An 18773-nucleotide genomic window follows, 5' to 3' on the forward strand; every position below is an offset into this window, starting at 1 on the left:
CATAAATATTTATATATAAAAAAAGAAAAAAAAATGGAGCTTTATCAGTCTGTTGTATACATTGATGTGAAAGAGAAACATAAAACATAATTAAGCCAAGACATTTAATCTTGTGCCTGGCAAATTCAGAAATTGCATATAGTTTTCTGCCAGTTTAATTAAAAGCACTCAGCCAGAAAGAAGTTAAATGAAGTAATTTATTTTGGTGTTATTTCTAAGTTTTATTCATAATTATACAGCAATTCTGACATAAACATTTTTATTAAAATGTGTGAAAAGTGAATTACCCATGTTTGGTAATCAGGTTAAAATATTGTACAATCTACCTTTGGACAGTAGAGTTTATTTGCATTAGCTATAAGAATAAATCTATTTACATTTTGTGGAATGTTTCAGAAAAATCACTAAAGAAAAGCCAGACGATGCAGCTATCTAGTAACTTGTTTTACAATTGACAATTACATTGACAATTGTTTGATAGCCAATAGGAAAAATCCCACCAGTCTCTGCTTTTCCTGAATATTATAGAAATGTCATTGTCTCATCTAGTGCCAAAAGCTGATATTGTGCAATCAAAATACATTATTGTAATATTAACTGTCAAATGTGACCACCTCTCACTAAAGGCTACTAGATCTCTCCCAAACCTCCTAGCAACACTATTTCAGCTTTTCCAAACTTTTCACTGTGAAGCACTGCCATAATCAGTGGTCCAATCAATAACACATAACATAACTTACCATATCTGCTGTTAAAAAGTATCTGTACACATTCCCGCAAGGTGTTGATATCTTCAGTTTCTCTGATAAATGTATCCCACTTATCTGAAAAACATGACAAAAAACAAAAGTTTTGCAGCAAGTAAATCATTAGTAAACAATGTCTGCAGTGCACACTTCTTGATGGATCAACAGAGTACCTATTTGCAAATGGGATTTTTCTGCAAGATAATGCTTCATGCCAAAAGACTAGTCAAGTCCAAAAAAAGGTTTCAAGAACATGAAAGTAAGTCAATGCAGTTTGATTAAAAATTTTATTTGCAGATACTTTAGACTGTTCTGGTTCAAACTGGAGAAGACTTTCTATTAGGTACATTTACCAAAAAAGAGACAATATAGTGTGGTTATTATTATCGTGAACACACTTTAAATGAATCATAATTAATACATACTGAATAACATTCAACACCTTTGATTAAGGTTCGTGCATGGGAAATACAGACTTAACTGATGGTTAACTTGTACTTAACATTACTCCTTAATAGTGAAGAGCAAACCCTGCTGCTTTTGCTTTGCCTTGAGTCTGGCAAAAATACAGAAATATTTGGGAATTTCTGTAAACTTGATGCAACACATTGAAGTAAATGGTGAAGAAGAAACAACAAGAGAATTTTAATGATGCTTGGGTTTTTCAAGTGATACTGAGGGCGAGGGAAGTACGAGACTGATTACTGTGGCCAAAAATGTGACATGAAGTAGCATTGCTAATTACTGCCACTACGCCCTCCTTGAGATGAAATTATGTCACGAATCAGGCTGCCCAGTCATTGTGGTGTCGGTTCTGTTACAAAGAAAATATTCTTTCACACATGACAGACAGAAATCAAAAAAATGATGAACAAACTGTGGTCACATACAAGTCTCATATCTCACAGTAGTAAAAACCTTTATAAGTCATTGATTGCATAATACAAATCAGCTTAACTCATCTAAGAGACACTGAGAGAAGTAGAGAGATAAATAATTTAATAGTAGAAACGTCATTGCAGATACCAATTGGCATTGTGTTTTTTAAATATTTAGTTATTTCAGTGTTCATGTCAAGCTCCTTCTTCGATCTTCCCTAATTTCTGCATTTCAAATGTCCATGTTGTTGCAAATCTGAAATTGTATTCATTCAGAAAATAAATATTTTGGTTTTTCTTTACATAAAAGACTCCCTATTATCACCACAAGCAACACGATTGAATGATGGTATCCAATCTTATAAAGGTAATTTAAACCAATACGAAAGGTTCCTCGGCTCATATTGTCTGCAACAAAACAAAGTCATTAGACCTCAACATTTAAAATCGTTGATTTAGAGAACATGAAGAGGGAGATGGGGAAAAGAATGCTGATGGACAGGAGAAATTAACTTAGAATTGATTTTGGCTTAAATAGGGAATGATTTAATGGGTCTCAGAATTTCTTACCCTACTGCATATACTTCATCTTTTACTCCAAAACTACTTCTCATTATTAGTGGTTTGGGGTCTAATGAATATAAAACATGAAAACTCTTGAGATGCTCAGGGACATGCATGTTAGCAGATTTAAATTCCCAATGCCTGGAAATAATTAACACCTACCATCTGCTTGAAAAGTAAAAGAAAAAGAACTCAAAACCTTTTACCTAACTTTGAGGAAAGGTAAAAAAAATAGAATAGGAAAAATATGATTAAACAGGTAAGTCATATTTCTAGCTTTGGTAACACTTCAGTTTAGGTACTACAAAAATGTATCTTTTTCACATTTACTCTTATGCAACAAGACTTTTTAACAAAGGTTTCTTTTTGGTCTTCGTGATACTTCCAAAACATCAGTAGATATATTATTCATCTCTGTGCAGCTGGCATATTGACATGATGGTGAAATTACTTGTTAATATGAATGATTCATCGGTCTTAAACTAAGTATCAAGAGAAATGTGTCTCAGTTAAGCCAGCTCAGACCACTCCAAATTGAGCTTTTGCAAGTTGGTCACATTGCATAGATGCATAAACATTTTACTGATGCTATTTAAGATTTATGAACACCCAAAGAAGAGTATGTTAAGGTGTTGTTACATAAGAATAAATAAGTAATAGCTTCATTTTCGCTGTACCAAAACTAAAGTGTTACCTACGCTTTAAATGAATGTACAGCAAAACCTTGCTATCTGATTAACTTATATGCTATTACAAAAGTTTAACAGATTTTGTGACACCTGTGGTCTTAATCATGCCTATCTGCAGCCATGTGCAGCACAAAATAAATTACGAGCAGCCTAAAATGTTTGAGCAATAATAGGTCTGTGATGCCCTTAGACACCCAGGTGCTATGTGCGCTACACTGAATGAATCAATGTATTTCTACTAGGCAATGGTAAGCCAAAGAACCCCATTCATAATGGGAACTGGGGCTTGCTATTGTTCCCCACAAACAAGAAATTCCCAGTAAGTGCACTGATTAAGTCCCTCTCCTTAGTACACACCTGCCCATTATTACTACCGAATGGAAGGTTTAGTGAGGTCCTTGGATCTTCTCTGCTGTGGGCACTCACAGTCTCTGGAGTAGCTAAAAGATAATCAAACTTGACTATAAGGGAAGTAAAAGTCAAAAAAAGGTTTACGTAGGTGAACCTGAGGAAGGATCATTCCCCTCCAGGGGCAAGAACAGAGGGGCAGCATGTCCAACTGACCCTAACGCCTGCATTCTGAACTATAAGGCAAAAGTCAACCCTAAACATTGAATATCACCACACTACCTTAAACAAGGCCAATGTAGATTAACCAATCAACCTACTATGCACACTTTTGGAATGTGGAAGAATCCAAATGAATATGTGGGGAATGTGCACTCTCTATAGGGAGTTACAAAGCCAGGGTTCATACTGGAGCTATGAGACAGCAGCATCCTTTATCACCACCAGCAGCAGCATAATCTCATATGAAAATAATTCATTTGTCATTAACTGAACCAAGATATTGTAAACATGAAAACAGACAATTAAAAGGTAAAGAAGAAAAGTGTATAAATTATGGAAGGTTTCATTATGACAGAAACTTGTGAAAACAAATTAAAACCCACCTGTCTTTTCATGTACAATTGAAAAAAGCAGCCGTTTGGACACATGCACATTCTGAGATGTCTGGCCCATATCACTTTGAATCCCAAGTCTCTCACCTACACATAAAGAAACACATTTTAGACTTAGACGTGTTTGAGTTTTCAATGACCTTGCTAGATATCTAGTGCTCCAACCAAACAGATTTACTAAAAGTAACACTGGACAACAAAGATTTTGCTTCCTGAACACTTCTGGGTGCAAAAATCTTTATAGATTTTGGCCTACTGAATATAAAATAACCTTTACATTTTCTTATATATTTTATTGTAATAACTTTCTTTTGTGATTTTCTCTCATATAATAAGCATACATATACAGTACAACTACAACTGGAACATCTGTTGTGATGTAAAAGTAGCTGCACTGCCACTAGGAATGCTGACTGGATATGCCAAGTGCTGTTGTTTCATTTGTGAATGGGACCGCCATGTTAAAGAGTCCCATTATATTAAAAAAGAACTGGTTGCTCTGTGAGTATTTGGCTAAGGACAGAAAAAAGTGTAGCACATAAACCACTTGTTAACTCAACAAAGATGTTTTTGCCTTCTCTTCATATAAAACTTGAATTGAAGAAAAACATGGTTAAAGAGATAAGCAATGAAAATGAAGGATTTCAATATCCGAGTAGAGGTTTTCATGAATAACTGATACAGAGACTAAGAAATGTATTCCTGTTGGTCCACAAATTTGATACATCATCAATGAAAAGAAGTTCTAAGATCTGCTAGTGGGTCCACAGGAAACTGCATCAGAGACATTGAAGGATATAATGAAGAATTTCTTTGTCAACTGCAAAGCACCAAAATAATTCCAACTGCTTGACAACATGCTTCAATCATCCAAAACCATAAAGTGCAACATGTTGCTAAATATTTATTTTATGCATTCACACTTGGACTTCTTCCCATGATCATCTTGTAGTTAGTGACAAATTTAGTGAAAGCTTTCACCAGGACATTGGAAGCAGATGAAAAAGCAGTATCATGGCAAGCGGAATCCATCAATGCTGGCCGACTACTGTTAGACACTAAAACAAGAAGCATCAGATGCTGAGTATAAACAAAAATCATCAGCAAAGCATTTTTTACTCAGCTGAACTAATCCAATGTGTCAACAGCCGTTAACCGATTAAACTGTCTATCATAATTACCAAAAATGTTTCAGGAACCAAAACTGAAAACATTTAATGTCTACTGCAATTGAATTATTTAAAAATACATTTTAAGGATTAATATATTAATGTTCAATTTCATATTTGAAAAATAGTAACACATGAGAATACTTGTTTACAGGTTTTTCCTTCTATTCCTACATTAAAAAGGTACTCTTTTCACTTATATGTATTGCTTTAGCTTACTATACCACACTTACAGAATAATTCATGCAAGTGATACTTTGCCTTAGTAAGTTGCCTTTCAACTTAAAACCTTAGTAAATTCACCACTGAGAGAGGAGAACTTTATTGGGGGGAACAAAAATGTTTTTATATCTGCCCTAGAAAAAACATTCATTCCAAAGACGTTAACACCAGGTGACAGGTCTGAGTTAGACTGAGGACAAGGTTAATCCATACAGATTTGGAATGACTGTTGGCCTCCTTTACTCCAATAGTGGTCAGGCCAGATGGCAACATAAAATTAAACCCATTTAGGAGCTATGTACTGTAAATACAGGCACACGGTTACTTTTATAGGTTTTTTTCTCACCCCTTACAGTCCAAAAACAGGCACTAAAAACAGAGAATAAGCACTTTTTTAAATAGGTCAATCAAATAGTGAGCTAACTGGTTTAAAAAGAACAGCTAAAAGTTATTATTGGCTACAGGTGATTTCAAAGATTACAGAAAAATGCAAGTGTTGTAACACTACCAGAAGTCTGTAATGCTATTTATGCATGATGTACAGTTAAAACAAAAATTTGGGAACGTAAATTCTATACCATTATCAGCACAATCCTTAGCAGTTCCAGGCTTCTCCCCAACTGGACACCATGAACTCTGCGAATCTCCTCCAAGACCAGGAGCAATAGGAGTGGGGGACATATCATGTGCAGTTTCCCCCTGTGCATTGTTAGGATGGGGAATTCTGTAGAGAAAAGCAGGGGGTAAAGGACTATTGGATGCCACTTCTTGATTGGCAAGCTTGGCAGTGTGGTTGTGAAGGTTCTTGATGGGGGGTGAAGAACTATTCAAATCAATCGAGGATGTTGCCTCCCGCTGGGTCTCTTCTATGGGCCTTCAGGAATACAGAAAACAGGAGAGAGAAAATAAGAAAAACAAAAATTGTTAGTGAACAAAGTTTTCTTTGTATGCCTTTATTATTTTGCCTTGCTGCCAGGCATTATTGGCCTATTTAGAAAAAAAAAAACATCCCACATAATATATATATGATTCCCAAGACAAGAAATACTGAGCTTTGGCTGTTGGCCCAGCAGTGCATGCTTGGTTAACAAATTTACATTAAATGATATCATTTCTTGACTTATTTTAAATTTGGGTTTGGTTTTCTACTCTATTACATTTTTTATCCCAGACATGATTAGTATGTTTTAAACAAATACTCTTTTTTATTCCAAAGATAATGTAAGAGTTCAAATTCTCACTAGAGTCCTGTATTTGTGGGGTGGTGTTATGGTGTCACCAGTGTTTCATCCTTGGTATTGTGTTTTTTGTACTTTGTGCTTCTAAAAATGTTTTTTCATCTTTTTGAATTTTATTATTATTTAATAAGTATTTTGTGTATTTTATGCATTGGTTATTTATTTAAATGTACTTAATTTGTGTAGTTTTGTTTTCAATGTTCTTTATGTGAAGAACCTAAAGTCATGTGGCCCTTTGACATTGCAGCCATGGGACCACTCTGTTCCCCAATATAAAGGTTTTGGAACCCCCAGAACCAGTGCTAAGGCACTGGCTTACTCTCATGTTTGTTCATCTCTTTGTTTTTGGTTTTTGGATTTTGTCTCCTTTCTGAATGCTGTAAGTACTCTTTGGATTATTGATTTAGTTATCCAAACAGGTAAAGCAGAATGTAAACAAAACCATCTTTAATCCTTTATTGTTCTTGTTTTTCTTTACGAATATTTTTATTAATACAACATCCGATTATAAAAAAGTTAGTTTGTTCATTTGTGCCAGGGGTTTTAACAATTTCCTTTTCCCTTCTTGTTAGAATTATAAGTTTGGATTATTTTTGCCTTTGCTAGCTGCATACCCTGCTTCTTGAGTTTGGTGCCTGGCTTATCTTCTTTCCAGGCCCTTATAATAGTGATAAGGCCTAGTTTTGGAACAGTGCCTGTATTTATCAACCATCTCAGAGTATGAAAACTGGTTTAAAAAAAACCGAGTAACACACATTTGGGCCTTTTTTTAGGAATAACAGCATTTTATTACTTTTCTTAATTTAGAAAATGGCTCCTAACTTCACAAGGATTTAGGAGAGCTTGTGAACTGTCCTAACTTGCTAGGAGCTGCCATAAAATGTTGTTTAGGCAGGAATCAGCAGGCACATTCCAGAGAAAGGCAGAATGTTTTAGATATGCTGGACAACAATGCACTTGTTAAAAGTTATCGATTTGACAGAGATAGAATAATATTCACAACAAATCTTGTATATTGCTCCATGTACATGGAGAAAGCATGAGCTGCAAGGCAAAATTAAAGTGTCTGTAGCATTAAAGTTTTTTGGCCATGGAAGAAAATGCAGCTTTACAATAGTCATCATTTGGGCATATCACAAACAAGCATTGTTCAAATTTTGCACCAAACTTTGGTAATATGCAGATTTGTACACTTTTAACACATTTCAAACTGATATTACCTTTTGATGGTGAATCGAATGCGGTTGCTATACTCCAAGATTTTCTTTAAGGTTTTGGTGTCATATTCACTTGGCTTCTTTAGCAAAACTCCCTCTGGTAGGCCATGAACACTCAAAGAGTTTGGATCTTTGAGGATCTGCTCATAAGGCACAGGTACCAGACCAGTCTTCCCAACAGCTTCACCTTTATTAAAAACAAAATAAAAACACAGTGACAGAACACAAACATCCTTCGCAGTAGATCAAGAAAATAGTCTTTTATTTAACAGCTTTCATAGCACAATCAACTATTGCATTGGCTTTATGGAATGCACTAATGGAAATACGTTTTCTTTTTTAATAGGAGATAGTGTTGCGAGTCAAGTTCTTGGTCAGCAGAAACAACACAAACCTAGCATGACTCATCATCATCTCCTTACAAGAACTCTAGCCACTCCTCCAAGCTTCAGTAACAATTTCATGAGTTCAAAATAGAAAAATTGGTTAACACATGCTAAAAGCAAACATTTCCTTCAAAATAGATTAAAGAGGTCCTGACATGTACAAGTACAATAAATAAATCTTTCAAAAACATCAGGAGAGGACAATTTAAAAAATTGTCACAGGATATATATACTAATAAAAGGCAAAGCCCTCACTGACTCACTCACTCACTAATTCTCCAACTATATAACAATATATATAACATAACAATATATAATGTGTGTGTGTGTATGTATATATATATATATATATATATATATATATATACATACATACATACACACACACACACACACACACACGAGGTGTGGCAGAAAAGTAATGAGACTGGCAACACTGCAAGCGATCTGGCAACGCTGCGCTGTTGTCCTTGATAGAGCACGTGTATCAGTACCCTCCCATAGCTCAGTACGAGTTTCAACTCCTTCCGTTAACTACGTGATTTTTGTGACTGCTATTAGCGAAGTTGTGTTTTTGGTTGTGCGTCTCACAAAATGGAACAGCGGAATTTGGAGCAACGTTGTTCCATTAAATTTTGTGTTAAGCTTGGAGAATCGGCAAGTGTGACGTTTGAAAAGTTAAAACAGGCCTATGGGGAACATTCTTTATCCCAAGCTCAAGTTTTTCGCTGGCACAAATCATTTTTGGAAGGCAGAAAACACATTGAAGATGAACACCGTTCAGGGAGGCCTTCAACTTCGAAAACCAATGAAAACATTGAACGTGTGAACATTCTTGTGAGATCAGACCATCGTTTAACATTAAGAATGTTGAGTGAACAATTAAATTTGAAAAGATTTACCGTTCATCAGATTTTGACTGAACATTTGCACATGCGAAAGGTCTGTGCCAAAATGGTGCCGAAAAACCTCACAATTGAGCAGAAGGACATTCGAAAAAACAAGTGTCTTGATCTTCTTGACAGAATCACTAATGAGCAAGATTTCTTTAGTCGTGTGATCACAGGTGATGAATCATGGATTTTTGAATACTCGTACGATCCTGAGACCAAGAGGCAAAGTCAGGAGTGGCACACTGCAAACTCTCCTCGACCAAAGAAAGCTTGAATGAGCAAATCGAAGATCAAATCAATGCTGATTTGTTTTTTTAACAAAAGGGGAATCGTCCACAAAGAATTTGTTCCTTCAGGACAAACTGTCAACCAAGTTTTTTATAAAGACGTCCTTGAAAGGCTCAGAAAAAGGGTCATTCGCGTGAGACCAAACATTGCAGACAAATGGATGCTCCATCATGACAACACCCCATGTCACACTGCCCTCTCCATAACAGAATTTTTGACCACAAAAGGCATTCCTGTGGTTCCCCAGCCCCCTTATTCACCTGACCTCAGTCCGTGTGACTTTTTCCTTTTTCCTAAACTGAAAAATGTCCTCAAAGGACGTCATTTCGGGACTTTAGAAAACATCCAAAAGAGTGTAACGGACATGCTGAAGACCATAACGGTTGAAGACTTCCAGCGCTGCTACCAACAGTGGGAACAACGTCTCCATCGGTGTGTAGCTGCCCAAGGGAACTACTTTGAAGGGGATAACATTGATGTTTGAAAAAAATAAAAACTTTGGTAAATAAAAAATCAGTCTCATTACTTTTCTGCCACACCTCGTATATGACAGCAACACTCATAACAGTGACAAAACAATTACATTGACGATCATGTTACGTTATTTTCAAGATGTTTCTTTTTCATTACTTCTTTAACACACTACTTCTCCGCTGCGAAGCGCGGGTATTTTGCTAGTGAACAATAAAACAGTGGAGAAGCCGTGGATTAAATAAAAAGGCTGCAGTTATCAGCAGGGAGACATGAATCCGGTAGCGAAGCGGTGCCGCGCAAAAATCATTAATATATTAAACATATTTTTATATATTTAGTTAATGTTACTAACATTCTGCTAATGAAGTTTTAAAGTCTACATTCAAACCGCAAAACCTATGTTTTTTGCTCTATCGGTACATAATTTATATAACATAAGATATCTATGGGTTGCGCGTTTTTTACGTCATTTACATGTCAGTGTTGAGTCTGTTGACTTCCGTTTCCCGTGTTCTGTTTATTTCTGGAAGATCCGATCCGATATTTAGTTAATAAATTGTTATTTAAAGCTAGTAAAATGTCGAAACGCAGTTTTGAAGAAAGCGATAGCGATAAGGGGACGAAAAAGAAAGTCTGCGTAAAATTTAAGGAAGAATGGTTGCAAGAATATGTACAAGCCGACATACCAGGTTCAACCGGTAAGCGACGCAGATTTCTGAGAAAATTTTTTAAATATAATCCAGTGACATCTGAAGTTGTCTGTATCATCTGCGAGCGAGCGAATGCCCAGTGCGATTTAGCTTACGGGAAGTGATGGGATGAATGGAAACTTGACTATTTAAAACGTCATTTGCTTCAGAAAGTTCACGAAAAATCTGTTAATACATTACGAAGTCAGCATCGAGGAACAATTAGGAACTTGTTGAGCGAAACCCGAGAAGACAGAGAGAACAGAATTGAATTGTCTGAAAGAAAATCGGCCGACGTTGAAGAAGTAAAAATTCTTATTGATAATGTCCTTCTTGCAATAAAATTAAATTCCTCAATGCTGTCTGCTCAGGAGATCCATAATCACATAGCAAAATATGTTAAAATTCCGGAGACTTGGAGAAGTAAAAATTACGCTTTTGAATTTCTGGAATGCATAAATTATGTGATACAAAAGGAAATGTTCAGTGATTGGTGTAGTTCATCTTTCCACGCTCTCATTATTGATGAAAGTACAGACATTTCTGTGAGCAAAATGTTAATTCTTTATGTAAAATTTAGAAAAGCAGAGGAGACATCTTACTGTACTATGTTTGCTGGGATTCTGAAGCTTACAGAATGTACAAGTCAACCTATAGTAGAAGCCATTACGCAATTTTACAAAGAGAACAATCTGGATTTGATGAAAATGATAATGTTTACGTCAGACGGGGCTTCCGTAATGTTAGGAAAACATAACGGTGTTGCTGCAAAACTTAGACAATCTATTCCATATTTACTTGAGCAGCATTGCGTAGCACATAGAGAGGATTTAGGACTTGATGACGCATGGAAACATGTCTCTTTAATGACAGACATTGAAACCCTAATACGAACAGTCTATACTATTTTTAATCGTTCATCTGTGAAGAAATCACATTTTGATGAACTCTGCCAGGCTGCAGAACGTGATTCAGTTGCATTCAGACCACTACATGAAGTCAGATGGCTTTCTAGACATTTTGCCGTGAGAGCCATGGTCAAGAACTATGATATGCAGATTCAATATTGCAGGGAACAAGTTGAAGAAAGCAATGACCCTATCCACAAGTACTGCTTCGAAAAGTTGACCAAACCAGAGTATCGTGTTGCCATAACTATTTTGAATGAAGTACTAACAGAACTGGCAGAGTTATGTCGACTTCTTCAGAGAAGTAACCTGACAACTATAGAAGCGTTCCAGTTTACCAAAGCCAGAATTAAGAAACTTCGATCACAGTATCTTGGTGAAAACATTCATTTCTCAGCAGAAGTTGATAACTTAATGACATCATATGCGCTTCCGGTCGACACCACTGCTGTTGTCCGTTTTATAGAGAGAGTTTGTGATCACTTTAACAGTAGATTTCCTTACAATGAACTCGGTGATTGGTCTGTTTTTGATAAAGATGCTTTCACTGCTTCTGAAAATTTTAATAATTTCTTCTTTGGATCAGACAAATTTGAAAAGTTGGCAGCAAGATATAGCATCTTACTAAACAAGCAAGAAACAGATTTTAAGAAGAACTTGATTGCTCAGTATGTAGACTTTAAATTGATTATTAGTGAGAAGCAGGCAACAGGTGCCCTTAAGAATTTTGATGACATGGTTGCTTACACTAGGCAACAGGAGCAGTTAACTGACTTGTCTCAGCTGCTGGACATTTGTGCTACCTTCCAGGCGTCCAGCGCTGATTGTGAGAGAGGGTTTAGTTTGATGAATCAGATTAAAACAAAGTCAAGAAATCGCTTACAAGTCGACCATCTGGATAACCTTATAAGGATCAAACTTTACTTATCAGGACATACAATTAATTTGAATGAAGTTTATTCTTCCTGGAAGAGCAGCAAAGGACGACGAATTGTTTCTACAGCTGAATGAGCTGATATGTGAATTTTGAAAAATTATATTTGAAATTAATCAATAATATTTTCTTCTAGTGTGAATTTGTCTTTCTCTGCATGTTTTATTTTCACCCCAATATTTTGCACAAAAAAAAAAATTACAGAGAAAAATTTTGCACACGCGTGTATGCCTTTGCACAAGCACCAGTCAGCCTTAGAGGGAACATTGGGAGAGAATGGAGCGACAGACCGCCTTATATAGGCAGGCAGCCAACAACGTGGGAGGCGTTGGGATGGGGGACCCAACGCCGCCTCACGGTGACCAAACTGCAGGCTATGGACATATATATGTACGTAAGTAGGATTCAGTTAGCGTTGGGAACCTGCGTACCAAATTTCTTGAAGATGGGCCCATAAGTAACAAAGACTGTTGAAAAGTTCAATATGGCGACCGACAGTGGCATCATACCACTGAAATAAGTACGTACATCGGTTTTGGTTAGCGCAAGGAAGCCACCTACCAAATTTCGTGAAGATGGGGCCATAAATAAGAAAGTTCAACATGGCAGACGTTGTTGACCGTTATGACCATTACGTGTAGAATTTCTAAATGAAACCTGCTTAACTTTTGTAAGTAAGCGGTAAGGAATAAGCCTGCCAAATTTCAGCCTTCTACCTACACGGGAAGTTGGAGAATTAGTGATGAGTGAGTGAGTCAGTCAGTGAGTGAGTGAGTCAGTGAGGGCTTTGCCTTTAATTAGTATAGATATATATATATATATATATATATATATATATATATATATATATATATATATATATATATATATATATATATATATATATATATATATATATATATATATATATATATATATAATTAGTATAGTATAGTACCTTTACAAAAAGTCACTACGTTCAAAATGGATAAAATGTTCATTCTTTATATACAAATGCAATCATGCAATATTGATTTATGATCTTCAAATTTCATTATTTCCAGTGCTATCAATTTTTATTAATATGATGCAATTCAGTCAGCACTTAACTTTAGGGTAACAATATATCAGACAGAAAGCAGAGGGTTATGGTGCGAGGAACCCCATCAAAACTGGCTGATGTTAAGAGTGGTGTTCCACAGGTGTCAGTGCCAGGGCTGCTGCTATTTTTAATATGTATAATTGATTTTGATAGGAATATAAGTAACAAGCTGGTCAAGTCTGCAGATGATACTAAGATAGGTGGATTGGCAGATAATTTTGAATCTGTTAAGTCATTACAGAAAGACTTGGATAGCATACTAGTTTTGGCAGATTTGTGGCAGATGAAATTTAATGTCAAGCATTACACATAGGAAGTAAAAATGTTAGGTTTGAGTACACCATGGGAGTTCTGAAAATTGAGAAGGATTTATGGGTCATAGTGGACTCTACACTATCAACTGCCAGACATTCAGAAGTCATTAAGAAGGGTAACCAAATGTTAGGTTATACAGCACAATGTGTGAAATACAAGTCCAAGGAGGTTATGCTCAAGCATTATAACATACTGGTGAGGACTCGCCTGGAGTACTGTGTACAGCTCCAGACTACAAAAAGGGCATAGCAGTGCTAAAAAAAAAGTCCAGAGAAGAGCGACTAGGCTGAGTCCAGGGCTACCAGTGTTAAATTATGAGGAGAGATTAAAAGAGCTGAGCCTATACAGTTTAAGCAAAAGAAGATTAAGAGGCGACATGATTGAAGTGTTTAAAATTATGAATGGAATTAGTACAATGAATTGAGACTGTTACTTTAAAATGAGTTCAGTTGGAAATTCGTTAAGGGTAAATTTCACACAAACATTAGGAAGTCTTTATTTACATATAGGACTATTGGCATTGGGAGCATGCACTGATACAGCACATACACAACAAACCACTTCAGGATCCCAAATTAGGGTCCTTGTACAGCCATGCAATGGGTGACACCTCTGCACCACACTAGTTCAAATGGAATGGAACAGTGTGAGGTTTTTTTTTTACAGTGGCTGTCACCAATCTCCAAGTTTCCCCTGCAAGTTGGAGGACCTGCTTGCAGGGCTGGAAGCAGGTTAATGAGCAATTGCAGGTTAAGGGCCTTACTCAAGGGCTCCATGGATTGGAATCACTTCTGACATTTTTGGGTTTCAAACCACAAACCTTCCAATTGCCTGCGCAGATCCCTAGTCTCAGAACCACCACTCCACCCTACCATAGACACTTGGAATAAGATACAAAGTAGTGTGGTAGACGGTAAGACTTTAGGGACTTTCAAAACTAGACTTTATTATTTTTTTTTTTTAGAAGAATTAAGTGCATAGGACTGGCAAGCTTTGAATAGCTGAATGTTTATATTATGACAAACACATTTCCTATTCAATTTTCCTCTATGGTAATTAATATTAAGGCAGAAGACCCAATTGTGATGAGATTCTTGCTTTATCTGGAGTAAAAAATGTCTTTAGTGAAGACAGGAGTGAAATGGGATGGACACTTCAAAGCACTGCTCAGGGTGGAGGGAAAGTGTGCGCCACTAAACCCCATTTGTCTTTCAGCGATTGAGATGCACATTACAACAATGGTGAATTTTACATACTTTTTAAAATTTCAGTTTTATTTCTAAACTATTGACATATTTATTATTACTGTTCTATGAATTATTGTTTGCTGCAAAATTACTTCCAGTTCTCTAAATCTTTCACTTAATTACACAATATAATTTCACAGTCTTGATCATATAAAAGGCTTAATAAGCTAAGTAGCACCATCTTTCTGAAGTGATGAGGAATTCATAATGGTTAGGTCTGTTTTTTATTTATTTATGCATAATATTTCACTCTTCTTGGCAAAGCTGGGTAAAACAATTAGTTATTCATAAGGCCTAATTCCCCATAATGGGAAAGTCTTCCAGTTTTATCCCAAGTTCAGCCCTAAATTGGGTAAAGCCCATGTCACATTAAACCACAGTGATTTTAGTGGCACACTTCATTTACATAATTTAAAGAGTCAGAGGCAGTTAAAGTGTGATACATATGATATCCAATCACGTAGTCTGACGCACCCCGTGACTCGCTCCCATTTGCCTGACAAAATCTAACAGGTCTGATTTTGTCTTAAATTGTGGAAATGGCACTGTTTCCATGATAGTTGTCAACCAATGAGCACTCACCCGGAAGAATAATGTGCATAACACAGCAATGAGGAATAAGTACTTGGTGTTTTGGACCTCGGAAACTGAACAGATGCTCGGCCGGCTGATTTTATGTACCAAAACAGAATGGAATAAAGAGAAAAAAAAAGGGCTGAGAAGATTTTTCCATGGTGGAATTCATCAAAACAAAATATATAACTTGAACTGCTAATGTTAATTTACAGGAAAAGCCAAGATGAACATTCAGTTCATATGTTATGACAACATTCCTTTAACATAAATATATTGAGCAGCTTTAGGTGAATAGTCTTCTCACCTATTCATTCTGAATCCAACTTAAGCCAATATTAGGTTCACAGAGAGTCAGACTATCACCGCAACATCAGCCCCAAAGTAGGAATTAACTCTGGATAAAGTACTAGTTCAAGATTTGAATACCAAATAGATTTTTGACATTGTTTGATCAGAAACTGTACCTGAGAGGTTTTGGTTAAATGAGAAGGTTGTAAATGTATTACACTGTTCTTTAAGCCTAGAAGCAACATTTTGACTACAATGACAAATAAAGGGATGAGGAGTTCTGGGGAATTGTTTACATTCCTCAGAAGAGGCTTAAAGAATCAAGAAAGAAGTTCTTGCACAGGCTAATCAATTTTCTTATTTTGGTTTTTAACTGAAAGATATTGGAATTGCCTTAAAGAGAAGGGCATTATTTGGAAGAGAATAAATCATTACCGTAAAGGACGCTAAAAACCTCTTCCACCATCTTCCTCAGAACAAAAATGTCAGAGGGAGGCTCAGCAGGCAAACGCTGTCCCACTTGTACACCTTCTTTGGCAGGTTTTGGCAGTTCATCTTGTAGTTTTGCTGTGCTGGTCACTGAAGGCAAGAAGGCTAAGCAAGGAACTCCTCCAAAAGGTAAAAAAAAAAAACGTTAATTCAGCTGAATAATAATTTCTTCCAAGAAAAATCGCACTAGGAGAGGTCTGGAAATTTTCATATTGTCTTCTTTCATGGGAATCCTGCACTTATCTAATAAGCACTAAACCTGGAATGCCTTTTAATATAATTAAGATTAAAATTGCAACACATATACTAAAGGCACCACTAGCTTGTTAAACTATAAAAAATATTACAAAGCTAGGGACACCATTTAAAGACAGAAAACAAAAGATTAATAGAGCCCAGCACAGTTAATTAGGTAAACAAGAGCTTGGACTGGTAAAGTTTATGTATATCCTTACGGTTACTCTGTAAACAATAGATTATAATATAGAATTCATTTGTGTGGCCTATATAATGTTATAATGTTCTATCAATATTCTGAACCCACTGTATCAACTGCAGTGTATATCCATCTATTCTCTACCAAACCCACTTTACCAAGTTCAGGGTTTGCAGGTCCACAGACTACTTGGCAGTAATGTTCAGAAGGAATGAAACAATTCTGGACAGGATTGGTTAGTGTAACAGCTCACTCATACTGAGCCAATTTAGAGCCACCAATTAAAGTAACCTGAAAGTACGTGGTAAGCTGGAGTTGAATTGGAGAGCTCATAGAAAAACCCAGAAAGACAGAGAGGGAGAAAGAGAGAGAGAGAGGTAGGGGGAGAAAGAGAAAATGTGAAGACTCTGAAGTCATACAATAAGGTCACATTACTTTTCTAAACCTTTCACAAGTAACTAGCTACTTTTTTTATGATGTCATCTTGTTAAGCAGAACTTACTGCAGAACTTGTGAAAATCAGATTGGATCTCTTTCCTAGTGTTTAGGAAGACTCTGCCTTTCTCGCTGCCCACGGTAAACACATTATCTTCATGTACAGTAACACATGCAACCTCTGCATTCACTTTTGATAGCGCAGTACACTGTAAACAAAGAAAAACAACCGATCAGTTAAAGCAGAAATGTATTAATGTATTTTGATTTTCACTGATTATAAGCAGTTGATATTTCACAATTACCAATAATCCAATTTAAAGAGCCTGATGAATGATTTTAATTGAATTATGGAATATGTAGAATAGAATTAGAGTATGTTCTATAGATGGCAGAGTTCTCTTCTTCCGAAATGTTAATTAAAAGGTCCTTCTCCCACCGTTCCCTCAGAGCATTGAAGAGAAGGTTCATTGAAATATTTTATATATATTGTTAAAATACTGTCTGAGTCCTCATCAAGGCTGACCAGTATTGCCTTTGGGATAGACGTAGTTGAGAGATGTGAAAATCTGGTTTCTTTTTAAAAAAAAAAAATCAGTTTTGCATATAGGAAAACAATGTAGCTAGGAAATTAAATTTGGAGTGTACTTGTTCATAAGATGCAAGTACATTGTCTATATAAAGATCTATTAGTGTCCTAATTCCTTGTGCTTTCCATAGTTTAAATACTGAAAAGGTTTAAGAAGGGAGAAAAAGGTGATCATTAAGTATAGGCGCAACAGATAAGAACTTCTCTATATTAAAATGTATCCTACACCGATTCTACATTTTAAGAAAGTGGTGAACAACTGGACTGCTGGTTGGTACTACAACAGCTTCTACCCCTTAGGTGTTTGGATTTTGAACTCCATGCTGCCTCCTTGCCCTCAGATCTGCCCCAGTAACGATTTAAATGCAGTACATTTGTTACACTTGTCAATATTGTTTTGTATTATTAGTTTTACTTTTATTATTTATCATGTATTTACTGCTATCTATTTCAAATTATTACTATTCACTCACCTATTTTTTATTTTTAATTATTTATTAATCACTAATATAGTATAGTTCCTTAACTGTCTTGAACTTGTCCTGTGTTTTGCACTGTGTGCCTGGAGAATGTAATCTTGTACCACTGTATGATGCAGTGCTTTGTATGGATGGTATGACAATAAAGCCACTTGACTTGACTTGAGATTGATGTTAGTTAGTACTGATTGCAGCACAGAGCAGGGAAAACAAAGGTGATTTAGAATGAGAAAATAAGATCATTTATTAAACAGAAAAAAAATATCAGTAAAAGGCAGACTCTATCCACTCTCTTGTAAACATATAGACAATCATGGTGATTAAAGAAAAACATTTGACCTGTGAATGAAAAGTTAAATATGGTTGCTAGTAGAAGTTTTACTGGGGAAAGGGATAAATATTTATGAAACTCGTAAGTTAAACTTTCACAGTGATCTTCTGATCTATGTTTTTCAGATATGGAAGAAGAAAGGGAATTGGACTAGAAAGCTGGAACATAAACACAGAGCGAGCCCATTTTAAAAAGAGGGTGCAAAGTTCTTTACAATAATCACGATTGAAGCTCAAGTGAGAGGGGCTTC

At 36.0% G+C, this 18773-nt stretch overlaps 1 protein-coding gene across 1 annotated transcript in view; it reads right to left on the minus strand.

Annotated features, from left to right (window-relative positions):
• Positions 1 to 18773, minus strand: part of gtf2ird1 (GTF2I repeat domain containing 1) — a 104323-nt gene that overhangs the window by 45638 nt on the left and 39912 nt on the right. Inside the window, exons 3-8 of the mRNA XM_039756631.1 lie at positions 17192 to 17333; positions 16200 to 16373; positions 7689 to 7872; positions 5809 to 6104; positions 3831 to 3926; positions 741 to 824 (exon numbers count right to left, since the gene is read on the minus strand). Coding sequence (XP_039612565.1) covers positions 741 to 824; positions 3831 to 3926; positions 5809 to 6104; positions 7689 to 7872; positions 16200 to 16373; positions 17192 to 17333 — 976 coding nt within the window. The remainder of the gene's footprint in view (positions 1 to 740; positions 825 to 3830; positions 3927 to 5808; positions 6105 to 7688; positions 7873 to 16199; positions 16374 to 17191; positions 17334 to 18773) is intronic.

The sequence above is a fragment of the Polypterus senegalus genome, chromosome 6, assembly GCF_016835505.1.
Source record: "Polypterus senegalus isolate Bchr_013 chromosome 6, ASM1683550v1, whole genome shotgun sequence".
NCBI lineage: Eukaryota > Metazoa > Chordata > Cladistia > Polypteriformes > Polypteridae > Polypterus > Polypterus senegalus.